General features: G+C 38.3%; 1 protein-coding gene across 2 annotated transcripts in view; it reads left to right on the top strand.

The window, feature by feature from the left end:
* Positions 1–465: 465 nt before the first annotated feature.
* gramd1bb (GRAM domain containing 1Bb) overlaps positions 466–23,688 on the top strand; it is an 89,819-nt gene continuing 66,596 nt past the window's right edge. Inside the window, exons 1-3 of one of the 2 annotated variants that reach the window (XM_053500527.1) lie at positions 466–802; positions 11,060–11,087; positions 14,763–14,834. In XM_053500527.1, the coding sequence (XP_053356502.1) occupies positions 466–802; positions 11,060–11,087; positions 14,763–14,834 (437 nt within the window). Of the gene's footprint in view, positions 807–11,059; positions 11,088–14,762; positions 14,835–23,688 lie in introns of both variants that reach the window. The other variant, XM_053500526.1, reaches the window with a different exon arrangement.

The raw sequence follows: 23,688 nt of genomic DNA, 5'->3' as shown, positions 1-23,688 counted from the left end.
CTTGCTCCATTGCACAAGCCCTGACAGCAAGCTTCCTGTGGCTCGTACACACTGTTCGTCCTTTCATCTATAGTATCTGTCGAGTCCTCTATAAAAAAATATAAAAAAACACACAGTTCTGGGACGAATGAAAAGACTTGAGGTGAGACGTGACTCTTGATCGGGTGCCATCTACAGCAGAGATTTTAGCTGAGGGATCGTTTCACATAGAGAAGAACATCGCTAGGAGCTACGCTGGTGATAAGGTGAGGATTTTATAGTGTTGGTCAGCAGCAACGGGATCAATCGACAGGAAATCGTCTAGATACACATTTCGTTGGACTTCTCTAAAAACAATCATCTGGATCTGCAGCAACTCTCGTGCTTCTTTGTTACTCAGTTAGCTTATTAGCAGTCATAACCTCAGTAGCTCAGCAACTCTGACGTCAACAGCATCGGTGGAGGCAGGCTCTTGAGTTGTTGAGCATGACAGACACTCTGCGGCCACCATCACTCCTGGTGCAGGAGCCCCGGGACAATCCCAGCTCGGCCTGGTCCAGCTCTTCAACGCCCACCCTAAGGCGGCGCCGTTTAAAGATGCGGCGGACAAAGAAAGCACCGAGCGAGCAAATGGAGAACGGATCCCTGAGACGTTTAGCCTCCAAGGAGTATCTACAGCTTCCCGCCATCGAGATCACACCGTCCAGCGACGAGGATGCTCCATGGTCCAACTGCTCGACGCCCAGCGCCTCGCCACGACGCAAACGATTTCTGATACGCAAGTGGCTAAAGGTGCGAGAAAAGAAGGATCCAGGCAACGAAAGCAGGTTGGTCTTTGAGTGACATCCTAGTGGACATACGAGCTTAATTATAAAAAAAAGAATAATCAATTTGATTAGTTATATTAAGACTTAAATATAGCTATGGTGTGGTAAAAATGTGTTTGGATCTCATTTAAATCACTCAATGAATCACCCTATCTACAGTATTATTTAGTTATATTTTTTCCTCATTAACTGCTTGATCCAAATAGAAATATATAGATAGATCTATTTTTGCATTTTCGTTAAATCTTTTTAGGTTCCCAAGAATAAATTCACAATTGACACACAAACATGTAGCTAAAAGTTGCATGGTAGTGTTTTCAGATCTGGCTACAGCGGGTAGCAGTGATGCCTCACATCTCCAAGGTTCCTGGCTCGTTCCCCAGCTTGGTTTGCCTACTGTGTGGACATTTCCAGGTTCTTTGGTTCTAGGTCAAATTGCTTATAGAAATGAAAGTGCAATGGTGCACTTTCACACTCCATGTTCCCAGATAGTTGTACATGATGTACTCCTGCCTCACACTCCATGTTCCCAGATAGTTGTACATGATGTACTCCTGCCTCACACTCCATGTTCCCAGATCCTAACCAGGATGTGGACTTCGCTTGAAAATGAATGCATGTATGCTTAAATGAATGTTGTTGTGAGGTAAAAGACGAGACATCACACTTTTGTTTCATTTAGTTTCATAGAGTTCTATTTTGATTCGACTAAAGATGAGGGGCAGATTGTTGATTGCAGTTGGCAATGTTGTGGTTGATGATAATGTGTGCGAACATCTTTATCTTTTACTGCCTCCAAAATCCGTTTGCATTTGTCAGGCTAATCATCACCACTAGTGCTTTTCAAGCACCATGTTGCTAGTGCTTCTAACTCTTCCTGCCTGTGAGAATGCCAATCAGATTCATATTTCTGCCCCTGAATGCCCTTTTTTAATCCCTGTGGATAATGAAAGAATGTTTTGGATTTCATAAGAGCGACTGTAAATCAGTAGGTGTTAGGCTGAAGGGGAACAACAGTAAATTATGTAACATCATACCATACTGTAACTCATCTGATTCAGCTCATCAGTTCGGATCAGCTTTATGGGCTGCATTCGGGGAGTTGTGAAAAGAAGATCTCTGATTTCCATAAAGCAGTTGGACGTAATCATCTGAGGTTGACAAGAACTGATGCAGTGAAGGGAAAATCTTTTTTTTTTTTCTTTTATCCTAGAGGTCGTCACAACAGTGCATTTGATTTGATTGTATGGTTGTATGACCTTCCTGTGGCAACCCTCCCATTTCCTAACCAGGCGTAGGACCGGCACTGCATGCAGTAGCTGGGTTATATGGGGCGAAGGGTTTGAGGGTCTTGTCCAAAGACTCAACAGTAGCAACTTGGTGGTGGAGGGGGTTGAACCACCCACCCTACATTAGCAACCCAGTGCTTCAACTGCCTGAGATAATCAAGTTTGTGTTTATTGGGATGTGTTTGTCAAAGGTCAGGGGTACAGTAGCTTAGTGGTTGAGGCATTGCACTACAGTTTGGAAGGTCCCAGGTTTAAACCCCACAACCACCAAATTTCCCCTGTTGAGCCCTTGAGCAAAGCCCTTAACCCACTGTTCAGGTGTAGCCTATAATGAAATAAAAGTGTAAGTTGCTCTGCCAAATGCGGTAATATAAATGTATTTGGATTTTACTGTGTTTCTGTCTAACTTTAGAGTCAGACCGAATTTTTTTTTCGGTTTTCTCATCGAATGTGACATCATTATATAGTTTACACCAGTTGCAGCTGTAATAACGTCCATGATGTTTGCTTAATGACAGTTTTGGTTTGCATTTCGTCCTGTGAGCCGTAACTGTAAGATTCTGAAAAAAATCACTTCTGCAGCCAAGAAGCATTAGTTTTCACTGCCTACCAGCGAACAGCTGTTCAGTCCGGCAGGACAGGTTTACGCCGATAGACGTTGCAACTTGTTGGGTGACAACGTTAAAATAGCGTTCTTTTGTTTGGTCATAATTTTTAACTGATACAAGTCAGAACTGTTATGTAAGGTTTAGTGTATGATGCAATGGCATGTTTGTACACGACCTGTTTTTTTTTTAATACACTGTATTTTGTTGTACACTGACATTTAGTTTCAGTTTCGGTTACTGGTGCGCACAGTTACAGGTTAGTATCATGTACTGTACAGCCAAAAGTAACACCGCGGTTATGGTGCTACTTACGATTATGGTGCTAATTATAAATTCCCAATTCTCTAATTATAGGAAACAGATGCGTTATTAAAATGAATGATCATACAATCTCATTCAGTTTAGTGTTGAGTTTGGGGTAAAATAATATAAACATAACATTCAGTATATACAACATAATATGTATAGCATTTCACAAAAGTTAGTACACCCCTTACATTTCAGCAACCACTTTATTATATGTAAATGAAACTTGGATATATTTTAGAGTAGTCAATGTGGAGCTTGTATAGCAGTACAGTTTACTGTCCTCTAACATTAACTCAACATGACTTTGTTGTGTAAATTACTGGCAACCAAAATAAGTAAACCCTAAGTGAGCATGTCAAAACTGTGTCTAAAGTGTCAGTATTTTGTGTGAGCACCATTGTTATCCAATCCTCCTGGGTGTGGACTTCACCAGAACTGCACATATTGTTGCTGGGATCCTCTTCCACGCCTTCATAATGATATCACGGAGCTGCTGGATATACAGTAAGACACATGGCGCTTTGCCACCTTCTGCTTGAGGACGTCCCACAGGTGCTCAGTAGGTTTTAGGTCTGGAGACATACTCGTCCACTGACAAACACATGAACATGATGAATAGGACATGCGACTGCATGGTTAAAGATGTACAGCTGTTATCACTCACTTTTGTTGCCAGCTATTTTGACTATAATAGCTGTATGTTGAGTTATTTTCAGAGGACAGTAAATCAGTACTGTTATACAAGCTGCACACTGACTACCCCAAAATATATCTATGTTTCATTTCAATAGTATTGGGCTTTAAGAAGATATACTAAAATGTTTGCTGAAATTGCTGTAGAAGGGTGCATTTACTTTTGTGAGTGGGTGTTTTTTGTTCTGCACCAAAAGCTCAGACATGCTCACATGATTGACAGGTGAGGGGGTGCTGCTGTCCCTTGGTGCCAACTTTGCTCTTCTGGACTCCTGGTCATAGACGGCTGGGGCATCATAGGAATATGAGATCGCAAACTAGGGCGAACGCTTTCATAAAGCTCTTATTTCATAGTTCAATATTAAGGCTCTTTTTTTGTTTACTTAATCACAAGTGCTTCTGAGAAACGATTCTCAAAGTTATGAGCATTCTTGTTTGTTTTTTTTATCACACGGGGGCTTTGATGCCATTTGGAAGCTGTTTCTCCTAGAGCTTATTGTTTTGCAACTTGTAATCCTATTTGATCAGAAGTATTAAACCTGCCTTGGAGAGTTTAATTACAGCAATGATCACTTCCTGTTTGGGTGCACATAGCTCCTCTAGTCCTTAGCTGTATTCCAATCGGCCTCTGCTGTAGTTACCTGTGAAGTGTACTGCACAGGGTATTCAAGGTGTATGTTAAGTCTGATTTCTAAACACAGGGAGTGAAACCGCTCAGCTACAAAGGCAACTGTGAACGTTGTAGGGAACAAGTGAAACATTGGTTTATTATTTTGCTGGAAGTGGACGTGCAAAATTTCTCATCAATCACTGAGCCTCACTGGAGCGTGGAAAAATAGAGCTCGAAAAATTATTCATATATTTATTGTTATTATATAGGCTAGGAATAGAAAAAAGGCCTGCACAATAATAATTGATTTATTAATTAATTTTCGTAACACACGGCAGCGGAGTTTTTTTTAATTCCCCTAACTGCCATTTCCTGCACAGGGGGCACACTTTGAAATAAGATGCACTCACAAGCTGCGTTCCATACCGGTACTGCACTTGATTGCATGCTCCCTACTCCCTGCTTTGTTTGCAGGGGATGTCGGTGAAGGGAACACCTTACGAACACCCTGCAAAGTCACCAGTGCAGACGTCACTTCCTCTGTGCGTTACCATGGTAACATAAGCACCTCGGATACCCTTTGCTGCTGCCGTGGAAACTACTATGGACATTAAATATTAAATATTAAATATTTTTATAAAAAATACTTTGAAATGTGTATAACTTGTAAATAAATTGTTGATTAATAATAATAATCGATTAAAGATGTACAGAGGTTCATATATTTTATATTGAGGTGTACTTTGCAGGGTAATTCAGGCCGATCGGAACGCACCCACAGACATCTGAGGTGCGTTACAAATGGCCCGAAGTACCCTGCGAAGTGCACTACACAGGGTGTTTAGCCATGTTAAGTGTGATTCCAAACCGCAGGATGCGAAAATTTAGGGAACTAATAAAGTTGTAGGGAACGAGTGGACATCAGGTTTTTACTTCATCGGAAGAGGAATGAAAAAATTCCCATCAGTCACTGCGTCTCGCTGGAGCGTAAAAAAAGGAGCTTGAAAAAAGGAATTATATATTTATTATCATTATTATCAAGGACGACAACATCAAAAATGCAGTAATTAAAACAAAATTTTTATCGAGAAATCCTAAGTATTATATAGGCTAGTAATCTGTAAAAATAAATCTTAGTGCACCTTTAATCGATAATGTATTTAATTTTAATAAATATTCGATATTGTCCCTAGTGTGAAATTTTCACAGCAGCAGTGACGAGGTATCCGAGGTGCTGATGTTACCATAGTAACGCACGGAGGAAGTGACGTCAGCGCTGGTGACTTCGCAGGGTGTTCTGAATGGTGGATTTTTGTCGAGGGAAGTTCCCTTCACCGACATTCCCTGCAGAGGGAGCAGGAAGTAGGGAGAACACTGTGAAGTACACTTCAGAATGATTTTAGTCACTTCCTGGTTTAGTCAAAGCTCCGCCCCTATTACCCAGTTTTTTACTATTTTTAAATTCAGTTTTTTTGTCTAACTTGGGAGTATAAAATGGCCTTCTCTACCCTGACCTACCCTACCCTGCTCTTCTCTACCCTGTTCATTTGTTTGAATTAACATGCACATGTAGGTCAGCATAAAGCAGCTCCAGAAGACGAACAACAAAAAAACTGCACAATTAGTTGATTATTTTCCAGTATGAATATTACCTTTATTATTATTATTTTTTTCTATCAGGATTATTTTACCATCTTCCATCTTCCATTTCAGCCAAATCTTTATCTAGAGTCGGACAGGTTACCCTTTACTCACTCTATTCTCTTGTACTTCTTCCTCATGATTAAAAATTAAAGCATGTGCTTCATCCATCACCATGCACCATGACTTCAGGCTATGGATGGCTGACGAGTCACGACTCCGTGACTCTTGAATACATGCACAAAGTCAGTGAAGAGTGTTCACCTCGAGTCCCAAGGAAGCACATGTCTGACACATTCTAACATTTCACAAGTTTAACCCCTGCAGGTGTCTGATACAGAGATCTGTCTATCCCCCTGTCTCAAAGCTACGAAACATGATTAAAGGGTAGAAACAGAGAAGTCGGAAGATCATGTCCTCAATTCATCTCCTATGCTTGTATACAGACAGGGGTGTGTCGAAAGATATTTGAGTCGATAAAATATTTAAAACTCAGAATGTCGTTGTATAACGTCATGGAAAGCTTGCATGCCCATGAACTTTTTATAACTACCGTATATACGTGAATGCATACATGCAGATTGAATGATGCAGGATAACAGAGTGTTAAGCCACACAGTGACCTATGAATCATTCGAGCATAAAAAACATGATGACAAATCATAAGTCTTTTATCTGATTAGTAAACTGCTGATGCTGAATGCTGAGAGGTTGGAACAGACGAGAGAGGAAATGAGGTTGCTGCTGAGGTTGTAACATATACAACCAGTTTTTAATTCGTATCTTCAGGCACTTTGCAGCCTGTCAGAATAAAACATTTGTTCCAATTTTTAATTTCATCTGCATCATTTAATCTTATTTAATGTAATAGGAAGAAATAAGAAGTGACTCGACTTGTACACAGTATTGTATATTGAATGCATAAGGAATAAAGGGTTGTGGGATGTAGCTCAGCATCAGGCTGAGTTCCTGTCATCATCACAAAATGTATTATTTTTCCAATAACGGTAGCTCCTGAAGGGTTTTCTTGTCAACTATTATGTTTGTTTATCAAAGCATCATATATGTTTTATTCAGTTATAGATACTTTAAAGGTTGTGAATCATCATCATCATCATCATCATCATCAAAAAAAAAGTTCATTTCTGTTATGTCCTGAAGATGTAAAGAGTTACTCTCTCACCTACCGCTTATTTTCTTCATAATCTTTCTGTCTAGGTGTTACTATAAAAATGTATTTAAATAATATATTAATACTGCTGTAAGAGAAAATGATTCAATACCTTCTGACTAATCAGAGAGAGATTAGATTAGATTCAAGAGAATTTTGTACACAAATCAAATCAGATAGATAGATAGATAGATAGATAGATAGATAGATAGATAGATAGATACTTTATTGATCCTAAAGGAAATTTCCAACATTTAATAGCAAGGACAACTGTGCTTCACCAGAAATTAATAAAAGAAAAAGAATATAATATATATATATATATATATATATATATATATATATATATATATATAATACCTATGTATATAAAAATAATTAAATTAATATATGCAGGTGCAACGGTGGTTTAATGGTTAGCACTGACGTCTTACATTTACATTACATTTACATTTAGGCATATGGCAGACGCTCTTATCCAGAGCGACTTAAAAAAAGTGTTTTAATGTTTACAACATTGGATACATACTTACACTGGGTTAACTAGGTTAATAACTAAGTGCCTAAGTAACGTCTTGCCCAGGGCTCGACAGGTCGAGGGCTTGAGTCCCACCTCGGGAGGTCCAGGGTGTATTGGGAGTGAGTGAGTGAGTGAGTGAGTATGTGCAAATATAGCTGAATACGGATAAATATCAGTGGATGGAATAGTGCGAATTGGGCTGTGCAACTGAGTTATAGCCATTGAAAGTAACAGCAGTGCAAAAGTGAGTGGTCCAAGACTGAGGTAATGAAAGTCGATGCAGATTATGAGTAGATCAATAAATATGACAGTAAACAGTCAGACTGTTATGAAGGAGAGCTGTATACCTGAGGATGAGTAGTGGTTGAGTGGTTGGTCCATCGGACCAAGAATATCAATCATGTAAAGAGGTGTTAAATCAGCGTGCGGCCCTGGGAACAAAGGATTTCCTGAGACGGCCGGCAGAGCAGCTCTCTGATAGAAGTCTGGAACCGAACATGCTCTTCTAGTGACAGAGGGTGACTGGTGTTGGACATGATTTTTTTTAAGGTCCTCCTTTCCAGCACCAACCAGTCCAGCTTAAAAGCCAACCACAGATTCTGCTCTCTTACAACCTTGTTCAGTCGAGTGGCATCCCTACTTTAGAGCTTAGAAAAGAAGACTGGCCACCACTGATTAGTAGAACATCTGTAGGAGTTTTTTTGTTGTTGTTGCAGAGGCTAAAAAAAACCCAGTTACCTTAAGAAGAACATTCAACTCTGTATACTGTAGATGTTCTGCATTCGCTAACCAGTCCAGTTTTTCACCCAGCACCCACCCTAGGTATTTATATCTCTTCACCAGTGTTGGGGGACGTTACTTTTTAAAGTAAAGTAATCAGTTACATTATAGCGTTACCTTCTGATAAAAGTAACTAGTTTGAGTACTTTTCCATTGCAGAAAATGAAAACTCCTTTGTGATTCCTCATAAATGTTGTTTTAGTCAAGACCTTTATAATTATTCTACCATAATTATTCTACCATCATCACTCAGCGAAGTTTAACCCATAATCTGTTAACTACTAATACCCCTATCTCACCTACGCGGTTTTGCGCGGTGGACGTAAGTATGGTTCATCTTGATTCACCGCGAGTTTTGTCGTTGTGATTAGGTTTCCATATTTTGAGAAAATAACTAAATAACTGAGAACTTAAATGGCGAACCTAACGAGATAGATTACTCGTTACATTAAAAAAGTAATTCAAGTACTCTAACTTTGTAACGCATTACATCCAACACTGGTCTTCACTCACGTCGAATTTAACTCCCTAAGGCAGTAGTATGAAAGTAAAAAAATATGAAAAAGTGCATTGTGCTGAAGCTCACTGAGTCATGGATTAAAAAAAAAAAAAGAAAAGTAATAGAAAGTAGGATAGTCTCGTCCTTTAATGTGCTTTGGTATACAGTAAGTCCCTGATTTATAAACGAGTTCCATTTCAGGAGCATGTTCGTAAGTTGGATTCGTTCCTAAGTCCGACAAAGTGAGTCTCTTACCCCTTGTCTTACCTTTGCAGAGTCAGTGCAGTTCCGCGCCATAAGTACGGTTTATTCTGATTCATGCTTCAAGTTTTTGCAGGTTTCGCATAGAGATTACTTTTGCAATCTTTCCTTGTGAAAAATGAAACCTGTTACATTTTTTGGCAGTCCTTACAGAAACTCGCGGAACCTTGTGGAACGATCTCCAAACATCGAACTATTGCACTTCTTTACATTTTTAAATTGCACTTTGTCTTGAAGGTTTACATTCACATTTGATATCACAGTTTTATCACAGAACAAGACCTGAGGTTCCTAGCAAGGTCTGAATGATTAATTACAAGACCGCAGCTGGTTTGCATAACTGCCAGTGAGCACTGTTTAATCTCTCCTGTTAATTATTGAGGACACCAAGCAAGTGATAGTAATTGAACAAAGATAAAAAAAATTAATAAATGAGAAGAGACAAGAGTCTGTGTGTGAGAGGAAAAAAGGCACAGAATCTATTTTTGTGTATGTGATAGTGATACAAGGAAAGCACCCTTTTTAAATATTAATAACACACTCTCTAACAACTGCGTTTATAAATCATATATGTCGTGCTTTACACGTGAGGTGACTTTTACATCCAGCGTTTACATGTATCGGCTCCCTCTCACAGAAATTGGTAAAAACAAAGTAGTCAAAAATCTAGTCTAAATAGTTCTGTTTTCCAGGAATGCTGTTTTTCGAGGTAAAAAACTGTTCTCGCTCGGACTATTCATCAAATTCAAATTTGCAAACAAATTTTTCGAGTCTTGAAAAACTTGAACTTAATTTGCTCCAAACCCCAAGGTAGCGTTCTAGCTTTTATCTAAGTGCCATTTCCCTGAGGTATGAATATGAGGTCAGACGCGTGTGAAAGCTGCATGTCCCCCAAAATCAAAGACGCTTTCGATGCAAAAGTTTGTTCACCTCACCTGGCTTCACCTCAGCAGTTCTCATGAAAATGATTTGAATAAAAAAAAATCTTCTATAAAAAGCCACCCTACAGCAGTGTTGCTTATTTCCAATGATGCAAATGTCATCATTAATACCTTCTCCTTCACGTTTAGCGTCTATGGTACTGTATGATACTGTCGCACTGAATTTAGACACAGCGTAATTTTGCTGATCTTTAGCGCGTTATGCAGCGGGAGTCGTATCTCGTATCCCTGGAGCCGGCGATGTCTGCTCGGATGCTGCTGTCATGTCAGATGCTCCGGAGTCTGCTTTTCTGTGATAGGTCAGACAATAAGACTGTTTCTTGGGATCAGGAAGAGATTTATATGTGTGCGTGTCGCTGCTATTTGAAATTTCGCCAGGAATTGTCTGCTTTTGTAATTACTTTCTAAAATGTGCACCAGTTTTAGTGGTATTGATTTCTTAATATTTTTGTAGTTTCATTAAATATGAATGCACTTTGTGAACAGTGGTATATTATATACTATAGCAAAGATATTGCATCATGTGCTTCTAGTGTAAAATAATGCTTATGGTACATGATAAATATAAATCTTAAATATGACTATGCTATATTATTGTTTGTACTGTGCTCTGGGAAAGGAAAACTGTAAATGCAAATCCAAATCCATGTCGGATGTGTCTGATGCATAGTTAAGACAAGCTTCTCAAAGCTGAATGGTCAGGCTGAAGGTTAAAGCCTCTGCCACCACAGAATTCTGGAGCAAACCAGTGTGACATTAAAAAAGTATAAACTATGAATAATTCAACGTCTTCACACCTTGTCAATGCTCTGACTCTTTTGTAGAGCAGAGCCTTGTATACTCTCTCTCTCTCTCTCTCTCTCTCTCTCCTCCTCTGACTCGCACTGTCCATACTAAATCACTTCCAGATAAACACATACATGGAGAAAAGCAGGGTCACAACAATCGCCTAAAGAATCGTATACACTTTCGTGAAAAAAGCCCAGACTTTCACACAGCCCTGTTAGAATTCATGAGCATTAAAGATTTCCAGGGGCGTGTAGTGGTTAGCACTGTTGCCTCACACCTCCAGGGTCAGGGTTCGATTTCCGTCTCTGTGCGCATGGAGTTTGCATGTTCTCCCTCGTGCTTGGTGGGTTTCCTCTGGGTACTCTGGGTTCCTTTTTTTTTTTTTTTGGTGGGGTTTTCCAATTTTTTTTCCCAATTTAGTCGTCGCCAATTCCTCCCCGTCACTAGGGGGCTCCCACATTAAGGCTACTACTACCACTCACTCGGAAGGCCGAAGACTATCCCGTGTTTCCTCCGAACCGTGTGACGTCAGCCGACCACATCTTTTCGAACTGCTTGCTCACGCACTGTTAGGGGCGGAGTAACACACTCGGAGGAAAGCGCTAGCCGCTCCTTCCCTGATTGGCTGTAGAGCCGTGATTAATGCAGGAGCGCAAGTACCTCTCATCCCTCCCCCCTGAGAGAGCTCGGCCAATCAGCTCTCTCTGTGCCTCCGGCTGGGAGAGGAAAACAGCATCACCCGGAGATCGAACCAGTGAACTATAAAGTATGAAATAAAAGTTTTTTTAGAAACATGGAAAAATGTAGAAAAACTTTTAGCTATAAAATTTACATCATGTACAAATAATGAAATAAAATTGAATTGAAGTGGAATATAAAAACCATGTTTCCAAGTTAATTGTCACCCACCGTGTATATAACATATACTCTATATAACAAAGTTTCCTGGACATTGGTGTCTCAGTGGTAGATTTCTTGTCTGCCAAGTGGAAACCCCGGGTTCAATTTGCACCCAGTGCCCAAACCCCAGATTCGGAATCCTGTGCCAGTCCCAAACCTGGGTAAGATGTGAGGGATGTGCTAGCCGGTGTAAAACCTGTGCGGGTCAACTGGTCCCTCGACGGAAACATCTGAAAGACCAACAATAACATATGACAAAGTTTCCTGAGCTAAAATTTTTTTCCCTTTTTTGTTTTTATTAATGTCTTATATTAATTAGGAGCTTTGTCCGCTGTCATCACCGCTGTACAGAGGGAGTGTGTTAGGTTTGTCTTTAACGTTAACAAGGAACATTTTCACGCTTTTTGCTGAAACATCTGAGGCGGCCCACAACGTCCGATCGCGTGCATGGTCCTAACAGGGTTTAGAAGATTGGAACGGACACGACAGCTTCCCACACAAACTTTTACATCTCATGTCACACATCATTTAGTCTTGTAATATTCTTTCATATTACCGTGAGGTGCTTCTTAGCTCCCAGATGACTCTACTGTAACACACCGTGTCCAAACCGCATCACGTCTACTTTCACAGAACAGAGCTTGGATGTTAAGCTTTATTTATTTATTTATTTATTTTTGCCTGCATATTTTGGGAAATTCGTGTCAGCTGCTATTTTCTGTAGGACACTTTGTTACAATATGTGCGCGCATACATTGTCAATAACAGCACGTTCCCCAGTGCAGCAGTGGTAATCACACAGTGCTCTCACAGCAGCGACTGGAGTTTCAGTCTTTTTTTTTTTTTTTTTTTTGCATCATTGTAATAGAGCCATTCACCATTTTTGCATCATCATGTAGTTTTAAGTTTTCTGATGATCCGGTCTAAAATGCATCACGTCCTCGAACATTAGAGCTCAGAAGCTTGTTATTTAGTGCCAGTATGTGTCAGTATTTACAGGCAGCCTGGTGGCTTTGCAGATGGCACTGTTGCCTCGCACTTCCAAGGCTGAAGGGGTTAAATCTCACTTTTGGTCTGTGTGTGTGTAAAGTTTGCACGTTCTCAGTGTGCACGGGGAGAACAGGCACACAGGACTAGAGACCAGATTCACACCCCTTAACAATACTAACCACTAAGTCAGTGTGCTGCCATATTTTATTGTCATGTCATATTTCATTTAAATTTTACATTTTAAATAACATTTTTTATTTATCACATACACAACCATACACAGTATGAAATGCTTATACGACTGTTTGTGACCTAAAAGAGGGAATAAGAGAGGCAAATACCAATAGAAAAAAATGTCAACTATAAAATGTACAATATGTAGTAATTTTGTAAGAATTAAATATAGTACTAAAAGTTAAATTCCTTAAAAATCAAAGAAAGAGTCGCCTTTAGATAGTATATAGTACTAGCATTGTAAGTACCCGTTGTTGATGGTTAAAGGGTTTGTAGAAATAGTTAAAAGTTCAAAGCTGAAAATAATCTGATCAGCTTTTAATGTAAACAGTGAGATTAGTTTAAAGCTCATGTACATGTCTGCCTGCAACGATGATGAACCCCTTCATTTAAAAGTGTAATTTGCCTGTAATTTGTTATATAGAATAGAATATCTAAGTGTATATAACTTCTTCACTGTGGACTGTTTACATATGAAAATTATTTGCACTGTGACAAATGCATTTCTGGTTAGATGCTAACAATAAAGTTGAATCGGATTTAATCTAATCCAATCTAAAACATTATATAGTGTTGTTCTCCACTGGATTGGTGGATAAATATTAGGAAAATGTACCAAATTTACCCAGTTCACAGAAAGATATTCAATCTGCTGTCATTTTATTTTATTACACTTAATGGGAAAGAAAAGCTACGGAAAAGTTTATGTTTAATACGTAAATCATGCGAATACACACCGTGTTCGTTAATCAGAGAGTGAATCGGAAAAAGGTTTAAGTTTTGTCTTAAAATGACTCAATTCACTCATTCCACTTCAGCACTGTTATTTCAGCTGCGAATACTGTATATGAATTAATCCCAGTAAAATATTATGTTTAACTTTTTTCTAATAAATATCTATCGATGCAGGAGTTTGTTTACATTGAGCAAGTAGCCAATTAGTAGCTAATTTAAATAAGATTATTAAATTTAGCACATAATGCTCATTACATCACTATTACTCAACATTTTAACTTCACTTATGGTGCAGGTTAAACTTTTAGGCAGATGTCAAGTACTGAGAAAGTCTCAATAAATTCTGTTCAGCCGGTTTTGCGTGATGCTGTGACAAAATCTTGCTGGACAGACATACAGACATACAGACAGAAAAAATGTATGAGACCAGTTTCAGGTCCTCCAACGTATGAAACCTAAAGATATCATCGAAAGATTGAGTCCTGACTAATGTACAGACAAAAACGTTTATTTTATTTATATAGATGTGTACTAATACTGTATAGCGGTTAAACTTAGGTTTCGTTTTTAACTATACTGTACTATATTTATATATTAATGAAAGTTACATAATATTTTTGTTTTGTGTGAGAAATGTAATGTAGTAAACAATTTCTGAATTAATGTTAATTTTTAAATAAGTTATTTATTTGTTGTTTTTTTATTTTATTATTATTATTATTTATGGATATCTGAGTCTAAAGTGAACTCACGGTCTCTCTCTCTCTCTCTCTCTCTCTCTCTCTCTCTCTCTCACTCTCTCTCACCACACTATTGACTTTTTTCTGCAAACTCTTTCTGTCCCTTCGCTGTCCCTTATTTGCACATCTGAAATAAAAAACGAATGATCTAGTGTTGTTAAAAAAGATTGCGGTATAATACCACTATTGAAAACTTTGTCGTCATGGTGATAACATGAGTGACAGGTGTGTGTTTCTCTGTCACAGCAGTCAGCTGAGCAGCCAGCAGAGCAGCCACGAAGATGAATCGTCTCGCTTCCTGACTCCGTTTATGCGCAGGTAGATGTAAACCTTCAGCCTCAATGTGTGTGAGCGAGTGTGTGTGTGTGTAAGAGAAAAGAGAGAAAGAGAGGAGGAGGATGGGATTGTGCAGTACAAGATTAGTATCTCAGCTCTGACCTGCCCTCTAGTGGATAAACATTGGGTTTCATATTAAAATATCCAGGTTAGGCTTCTGAGCAGGTTTACTTTTTATAATTGTTTAATTATGTCTGACTCTCAGTAAGGTTCTGCATGATGGCTGGTTGATTTAAAACAACTTACATCCTCATTTTACATTTACTATTGATGCGCAGTTTAGATTTTTTTTTTTTTTAATAAACTCTACATGGAGGAAGTTGTCTAATTCCCAGAGCTGGTGTCCAGCATCAGCACTGATACAGCTACTGAATGTCATTCAGACCGTTACTGTACGGTTTTTGACAAAAATGTCAGACAAAATTATATAATCCCAAGGTGACCATTTGTTAAATATAAAATAAATGTGAATGTTTTTTTTATATAACACTTTTTATATAGACGTTTTCGATACAAATCTTATAATGCCTACATGATATCGAACATTTCCCATAATAAAATTTTACCTATTAGTTATTTAATTACTAATTCATTTTCTTTAAAATGATATTAAAAACAAAAATAATACAACTTTTTAAAAATATTATTGATTAAATATGGGGTGAAAACTTGTCATCAAAAAATTCGAAATTCATCCAACAGATAAGTCCTCGTGTCCATCAATCCCTGATCCACAGTATGCTTGAGAGAGGTGGTGAAGAAGGTGAAAAGACACTGCTTTGTGTTGTTAACTTCAAAGATTAAAAAAAACTTACAGCCTCCACCAAAGAGTCTGTATCAATAGCATTACCTCCAACAATGAGAAAGGTCTGTCCGGTCCCTCTTGTCTCATTCCCAATGCACAAACACATGGAACAGTGCTCCAGACATCTCCATATTTTGCAGATATCATTCCCATCATGCCGGTCTCCACCTGTGGATTACACTCCATCACTTAGTGTTGCAATATAACCAAGATTTACATCAAGCATTTTTGATAGCTACGTACTGTATTTAATGCAAAACCTTTTTTTTTCTTGTCAATACACAAAAATACATAATGTGAACATGAATTTGGTGTCTATTTCTGACTAATTTACCTCACTATTTAACGCGTGAGGAATAACAGGAGACGGCGTGCCATCTGCATTTAATACGAGGCAATTTTTTTAAATAGACGCTATCTTTAACAACCGGTTGATGTTTTGAGCTGTACACACATACATTCTCACTTAAACAACACTTAAGACTACACTTTAACACTTTAACGACACAATAACAGTAATTAACAATAATTTCAGTAATAATTGTAAACATTTTGCAGGCTGCCGTTCAGAGAAACCAGAGAATAAACCAGTTGTTGGGTCGAAAATAACCCAACCAGGTGTTCATTTGTAAATGACCCGTTACATTTCATTTGACCCAACATAAAGCACCACAACAATGTGTTTAAAGCACCCGAAATAACCCAGAATTTTGACCCAGCATAAACAACCCAACAACGTGTTTACAAAAACAAGCCAGCATTTTTTAGAGTGTAGTCTGTCCTACGTCCTGCACCCTGAGTGTACTTTTACAATGGAAAGCTGACATTTAACCTGCAGTTTAGTTTAAAAATAAACTCTTTCTCTGTGTGGAAAAACCCACGGTTAGAGTTAAACATTTATCCCAGTGTCTTGTGACTAGTATAGGGCCTGAGCTACGCTATTTTAAAGGAATCCGACCACTGCAGCTGTTTATGGTAAGGAACGAATAACAGCAGGACGTGATCTTCGAGGAAAATAACACGTTGGTACAGTAGGTTGAGTGTTTTTCAAGATTTTTTTATTTATTTTTTGTTCCTATAGAACAGCAGTTTGCCAGTTGTAATGACCGAATGGAGTTGTATAGAATAACACAGATACATAAACATAAGGACAGAAATACCTTTTTTCTCTTTATAGTCAAATTTAATGCTGCCGCACGTTCATGAAGCAAGTTAGTTTCTGTTGTAAACTGTGTTATAAAAGAGTAAGTTCCGACCAAGCAACGCGATTGGACAAGAGTTATACCAGGTGACTGTTAGTTATTTTAATTAACTTTTAGAAAAGACATAATCGTGTTCCCTCTTTAAAAAGTGTTTTAGGCATGAGCCACTGTACGTGCTGCGAATGCACCGCTGTCGTCACTTCTTCATCAGAAGTAAATCTTCATCCTTATGTGGTCTAGATCACTGGAGCAGGATGTGTAGCTCCAACCATCATAAAGCAGAATCCAGCTGGAGCTGGTCCTTCTCTGGATGCCTCAGGATCCTCGCAGGGTTGACCTTAGTCTACTGAAGCTGGCACAATCTTTAGATGCCTTAAGATGGGTAGAAAAATACAGAACAGATGGAAGAATTAGCGTAGTTGCCATTCAGGATAGATGTACTGTACTGGAGTATGAGGTTATGGGATGAGTTACGTGTATGCCAGATTAAAGAGATGCGTCTTGAGTCTACTTTTAAACTGGGAAACCGAACACTGTCTGGAAAGCTTTGGAGCTAAATATGAAAATGGCCTACGCCCTTTTATAGATTTTGATATTCTGGGAACTACCAGAAGTCCAGAGTTTTGTGATCTTAAGGAGCGTGGTGGATTGTAGCGTATCAGAAGACTGGCTAGATATGTGGGAGCTAAACCATGTAAGGCCTTGTATGTAAGTAATACTAGTTTGTAATTAATCCTAAACTGAACAGGTAGCCAGTGCACGGATGATTATATTGGGGTTATATGATCATATTTTCTGGATCTATCAGTACCATGGCGGCTGCATTTTGGACTAACTGAAGCAGGTTTATTGAGGGAGCTGGTTGCATCTCAAACCACAAAGAAACTGTTTCTGATATAAAGGTCAAAATGAACCAGGTCATGGAATGTCATGGTACTGAAACGTGAAGTTCCGGAGGATTTTCCCAGAAATGTACAGCTTTAACACTAAGTGCTGACACTGGAGGCTCCTTTCCAGGAAAATGTCACGGTGTAATAACTTTGTAAATGTGTTTGTGTTGACAGTCTGCTATATGGTATCTCTGTGTGATTTTTCTGTTTTGTTTGTAATGATTCGTTCACATGACAAGACACATCGTTAAATTCAAGTTTTTTTGGTCAGATCAGATTTGCATGTCATGGATATGCACATCGTTATGTTCTTGCTGCTTTGGCCATCTGGGTTAAAACACATCAAGTTTGTGTGACTGCTTACTGAATTTACACAATAGCTGCCATTTTATTTAAAAAAAATCAGCTTTGGGTTTTGCTCTGGAGGACGATGAGCAGTTAGTTGGCTGTATTTGTTGAGATCCAGAAGAAAGAAGGAAGAAAGCAGATGCTGACTGATGAGCTGACTGTTCTCATTCAAGTCACATGACCTCATATCAAATATACTGTATATCCAATCTCGGCCCATATAAAAGTGACTAAGATTCTATATTCTTATAGATCCTTTATTATCTATATTCAGAGTTTTTTATGTACAAGTTTTTTTCCCTCGAGGATGAGTGCATTCACCGAATCCCTGATTGTCTTGCGGCTGAACTGATAGTCAGAGATGCTGTTATGTAAAAAAGGATTCTTTTTTTAAAAAATTAATTAGTCATTTTAATCCTGTTAGCAGAGTGAGCTCAGCCTCTGTTCAGATGCAAATCTCTTCATTTTAGAGAAATAGCATTTTTGTTTTTTGTCAGTGTGAGATGGCTCATGTGTATCTCGGGCTTCTTCTCGTATCGCAGATCTGACAGAGTGGATCAGACAGGTTCAGGAAAGGCCTGGACACAAACCCTCGGTCATATCACTCAGTGCTCTGTGGAGTGATTTTTGTGTGGTTGTGTTTCATGTAGTGTTCAGTCCACACAGTTACCAACACCGTCACGTGACCATTCTATCTTTGTCTCTGGTGAAGCATCTGAAAGCCTGCAGGATTTTTGTGAAGTCGATCCCTCAATGCAGTTGCAAGCAGTGGAATGTCATTGTTTGGCTTTTTAAACAACAGAGCGTAGTGAGTGAGGATGGATAAATCAGTGTGGACAGTGAGCTCAACTTTAATACTGTAGAAGAACGGTGAAGGTGAGTTTGCTGTTGAATGATGACAATGATGATGATGATAATGATGATGAAATGACTGTATATTTTGTTTGTGTTTTTGTGGGCTTTACTTCCATTTTATCCTGTAATGAACAATGAATTCATTATCAAGACTACTGGGGTACTTAAAAAAATACAAATAAATAAATGTATATAGTAATAATATTTAGTAATAATAATAATAATAATAACTTTGTTAACGTAACTGACAAGACTTATAACCTTTAACAAAATATCACAAGTTGAGCTACACTGCCTGAACAAAAATGTAGCTGAAGGGACTGCATCAAGCAAAGAAAACCACTAAGGACATTGTAGAAATGTCTGGAATTGAGTTAGCTCACATTGTTAAACCTCAAGGGACAGTGCCAAACCAAAAACTTTGTGAAAGAAATGCGGTCGGTCAAAATCAGAGCGGTGTTTAAAAATGAAAGTGAGAAAGTGAGAGCATTTCCATACACAAACTCACAATGTGATAAGAGCTCACAGGGTTGGGACTAAACAGCTGTGTATCAATAGGAAAGCCACTTACTGTATACAGTAAGTGAGGCTAATCAGAAAAAAAGTCTTCTGTCCGCTAGGGATCATAAAGATTGGACTTTGGAGAGATGGAAAAAGGTCATGTGGTCTGAGGAGTCCAAATTAAGTCTATTCCAGATTGATGTCCACTGTACAAGCCCCTGGAGGCAGTGTTACCATCTGGTGTTGCTTCAGCTGGTCAGGTCTAGGCTCAGCAATGTTATGTAGCAATAAGATAAAGTCAGCTGATTACCTGCACGATCACGTAATCACATGTATGGATTTCTTTTTAATCCCCTGATGTTCCAGGATTTAAATTGTGAAAGAATGGTTTTCGGAGCATGAGAAATCATTTTCAGACATGAACTCACCACCACATTGTGCACCATAATAGCTAAAAGCGGTAAAAAGCTAAAGGCGGTCGGATGAAATATTAAAAATGTAGAACATTTTATGTCCAGAGTGTGTATTTAGTTTCTTCTACTGTATACATGAATACAGGCTGAGCAAAATAAATCAGGATCTGTTCACGTTCACAGGTCATTTTTGCTTCCAATGTTTCCTTTCTACTGTATATGTTTAACAATACTGTTTGCAGTAAGTATATATGTTGTGCATGGTGGCCTTATATTTTTTCTAAACTAATCCGCTTAGAAAAATCATTCACGCACAATGTGTTATTGTTACAACACCAAGGTGCATTACTTATTCACTTAAATAGGGCTATTAGGAGTGTAACGTACTGTAATGTGGTACTTTCTCAGTATGATGCATTTTCCATTTCTAAGACAGAAAAGTATATGTTAGTTTATATGCTAAAGCTGACCTGGCAGCATAACGATGGAGACGAATGTAAGTGTGAGATTGGTAAACCAATCATGCAGCGTTATAATAAAAGTCCATGAGATATACTCTGATGTTCAAATAAGATGAAAATAAAGAAGGGTTTTTTTAACAATGCGTCAGATTTACAAACAGTATGGCGTTCTGAAAGCGCTCCGAGCGTTGTGATCACCGGAGAGGGGGTTTTCCGGCTGTGTGGTTAACCGCGTGCTGTAAATGAGCACACGAGGTCGGGTTGAAGCCGCTCTGCTGGAGCGCGGCTTTATGTGCCTTCTTGTTCAGTAAAAGGCTGTGGGATGTGAAGTGTAGCACGGTTCAGACCTGGTACTTGACTCAAACGCTGAATCATTCCAGCTACTGTACGATTCTATGTTTATAACATATACAGTAGTTCATGAATTTGTTAAACATTTCCAAATTATATACACAAGAATGTAGGGAAACATAAACTACAAGGAAAGACTTAAATGCATATTAAATTCAAGGTAAAAACTTGGTGTTATATACTTGTATTTTGATTAAGAATAAAGTGGAGATAAAAGATTAATGGACATCTATTCTATATATTTTTAGATATCCGCACAGGTCTCCAGTGTGTGAAATAATACACACATACAATATATTCCATATATATATATCATACCTATATAATATACAGTGGAACCTTGGATTACGAGCATGATTCAGTCCTGAGGCGGGGTCGTATTTCAAAACATTCATAAATCAAATTTAATTTTCCCATAAGAAATAATGAAAACTCACATTATTCATTCCGCAGGCCAAAATACATAAAAAAAAGTAAAAAATATAAAGTAAAAATAAAACAAATTAACCTGCACTTCACCTTTAAAAAAAAAGTAAAAATAAATCCCGACAGATAAATGTTTCTGTTTATGCGTGCAGGCGGTGTGTGTGTGTGTGTGTGTGTGTGTGTGTGTGTGTGTGCGTGCGTTTGGGCCTGTCTTACAACACTAAAGGCGAGAGAGAGAGAGAGAATTTGACACCGGCATGGTGTCAAATTACACGCCCACACACATAACGACACGCTAAGGGAGAAAATGCGCGCACGGATGTTGATTATACCAGTGAGAGTATACCCACCAGTGAGGGTATACCCACAATTCCGCAGCGCAAGAAAGAGAAAAAATATTGGCTCAGTTGTGATCATGTGACGCTCGGCATTAAAACAAGAAACGCATGCGTGATACATGATACTTGGTACTCGTTTATTACAAATCTTTGCTTGCCTTGCGGAACATTCGCAAACCGTGTTACTCGCAATCCGAGGTTCCACTGTGTAATGTAATTAAAGAAAGTCATCTTTTCATTTATTTTTTTTCTTTCGATTTTCATCCATAAATATGTTTGAACACAAGCCCCGCCGTTTCTTGTGTTCTGGCTAGAAAGATGCACTTGGGTGTTCGTGGGGTAGTGAGGTTTGTTTCAGTAGCTCATGTGCATTTTTGTTACAGAAACAGTGAATTTTAAACAGAGAAACCAATAAGAATTTCAGGAATTTTAGCTGGAACAAAAACATAAACAGTGTACAGATTTCTAAGACATACTGTTCTTGTTTCAGTGTAATATGTCACTTTTTATACACTAGGTGGTGGCATGGTGGCTTAGTGGTTAGCACTGTCGCCGTGCACCTCCAGGGTCCGGGTTCGATTCCCGCCTTGGGTCTTTGTGCATAGAGTTTGCATGTTGTCTCCGGGTACTCCGGTTTCCCCTCACACTTCAAGAAGTTCAAGTTCAAAAATAATGCAGTAGTCATTAATTTAACAATACATTTTGAATCAAGTTATTGCTTACTAAAAATAAAAAATAATGAAAAAAAATGCACAAGCAGACATGACTGTTGCAAATGTCTTTAAAGTATTAGTTGTTATAACTGAGAACCTGATGTGTCTAAGTTCATGGATCTTATTGGTCAGGGAATAAATGGCCTTATTTACCTACATTATTACATAATCCTGAAATAAACAGCAAACCTAGCAGTATGCATATAAAACCAGGCAGGTTTAAAAAATATATTGAAAATAAAAGTATTATTAAGTATAATACTATTTAATTGTATATGTTATAATAGCATAATAGTGTGCAGAATTCTTAGGTGCATTGAGATACATGCTGTGTAACAAATGTTCCGTCAGAAATCACGAAGTTACATCAGAACAGAAAATCAGTTTTTAAAAAAAGTAGTAAACAGTAATAAATAAAAGTTAATATTTGGCAGTTAGTGTATCAGTCTCTGGCACACTTTGTACAGATTTTTACTGCGTAAGGAATACTGTGTATTTTATTAATAATCTTGGCAAATCTGCAACATTGGAGCTCGAGATCTCGAGAATTATACGTAATCCTGTTTATGTGACTGTGAGCCAGGCCTTCTCGTCCAACATCAGTGTCTGACCTGACAAATGTCCCTCTGGATGAAAGCATGTCAAATATTTTTATAAACACACTCCTAGATCTTGTGGAAAGCCTTCACAGAAAAGTAGAAACTGTTATAGCTGTTAAGGACGGGGCTAACATCATAGTAAACCCAATGGATTGGGGATTGGATGTTAATCAAGTTCATATGCATGTGAAGACGGCGAGCGAATACTTTTGGCAATATAGTGTATATACTGTATGTGAAACGCATTTTCCCATAGGAAATAATGTTTAAACCTCACTTAATCTTAATTTGTAATTCCTCTTGGCTTCGGCTGCTTTAAAAACCAAATTGTAAGTGGCACTTCGTTGTACTCTCGCTACGGTTCTTGATAACATCAGTGGATTCTTGTGACCTGTGATGCTACATCTTTACTAAGTCTTGCACAAAATGCCAAAAAAAAGGAAAGGAAAAAAAACCCCACAAAAAACGTAAACTTGCTTCGCTTTGGCTTTTAACTGACTCAAACAAGTTTTAATTGGCTCCCGGAAGTACTATAAATGCCCCCGGCTCGGGTACTGCTGTAAAGCTGGTGCAGTGGAAATGATTTTTTAATTTAGAATCAAGTTAAGGCTTAATTAAAAAAAAAAATTATGAAAAAAGATTGTTGCAAAAGTACTAGTTGATGAGACGTTGATGTAATTAAATGTATGGATCGGATTGATTAGGTGGTGTGTGTGTGTGTGTGTGTGTGTGTGTGCGTGTTTTTCTTTGTATTACAGCACACCTTGGTCCATAATTTTGCTGAAACATGAGCAACAGTATCAGTGTGCTCATTCTTATACATTATTGTTACTATGGTAACAGCTTCCATACAGTGAGTCATTTGAGCGATGCTCTGTGTGGTCTAAGAATAATAGCAAGCAAACAAACAATGTGTGATTCAACAAAGGAATAA

This window comes from Clarias gariepinus, chromosome 7, assembly GCF_024256425.1.
Source record: "Clarias gariepinus isolate MV-2021 ecotype Netherlands chromosome 7, CGAR_prim_01v2, whole genome shotgun sequence".
Taxonomy (NCBI): domain Eukaryota; kingdom Metazoa; phylum Chordata; class Actinopteri; order Siluriformes; family Clariidae; genus Clarias; species Clarias gariepinus.
This window is presented reverse-complemented; position numbering and strand designations above follow the sequence as displayed.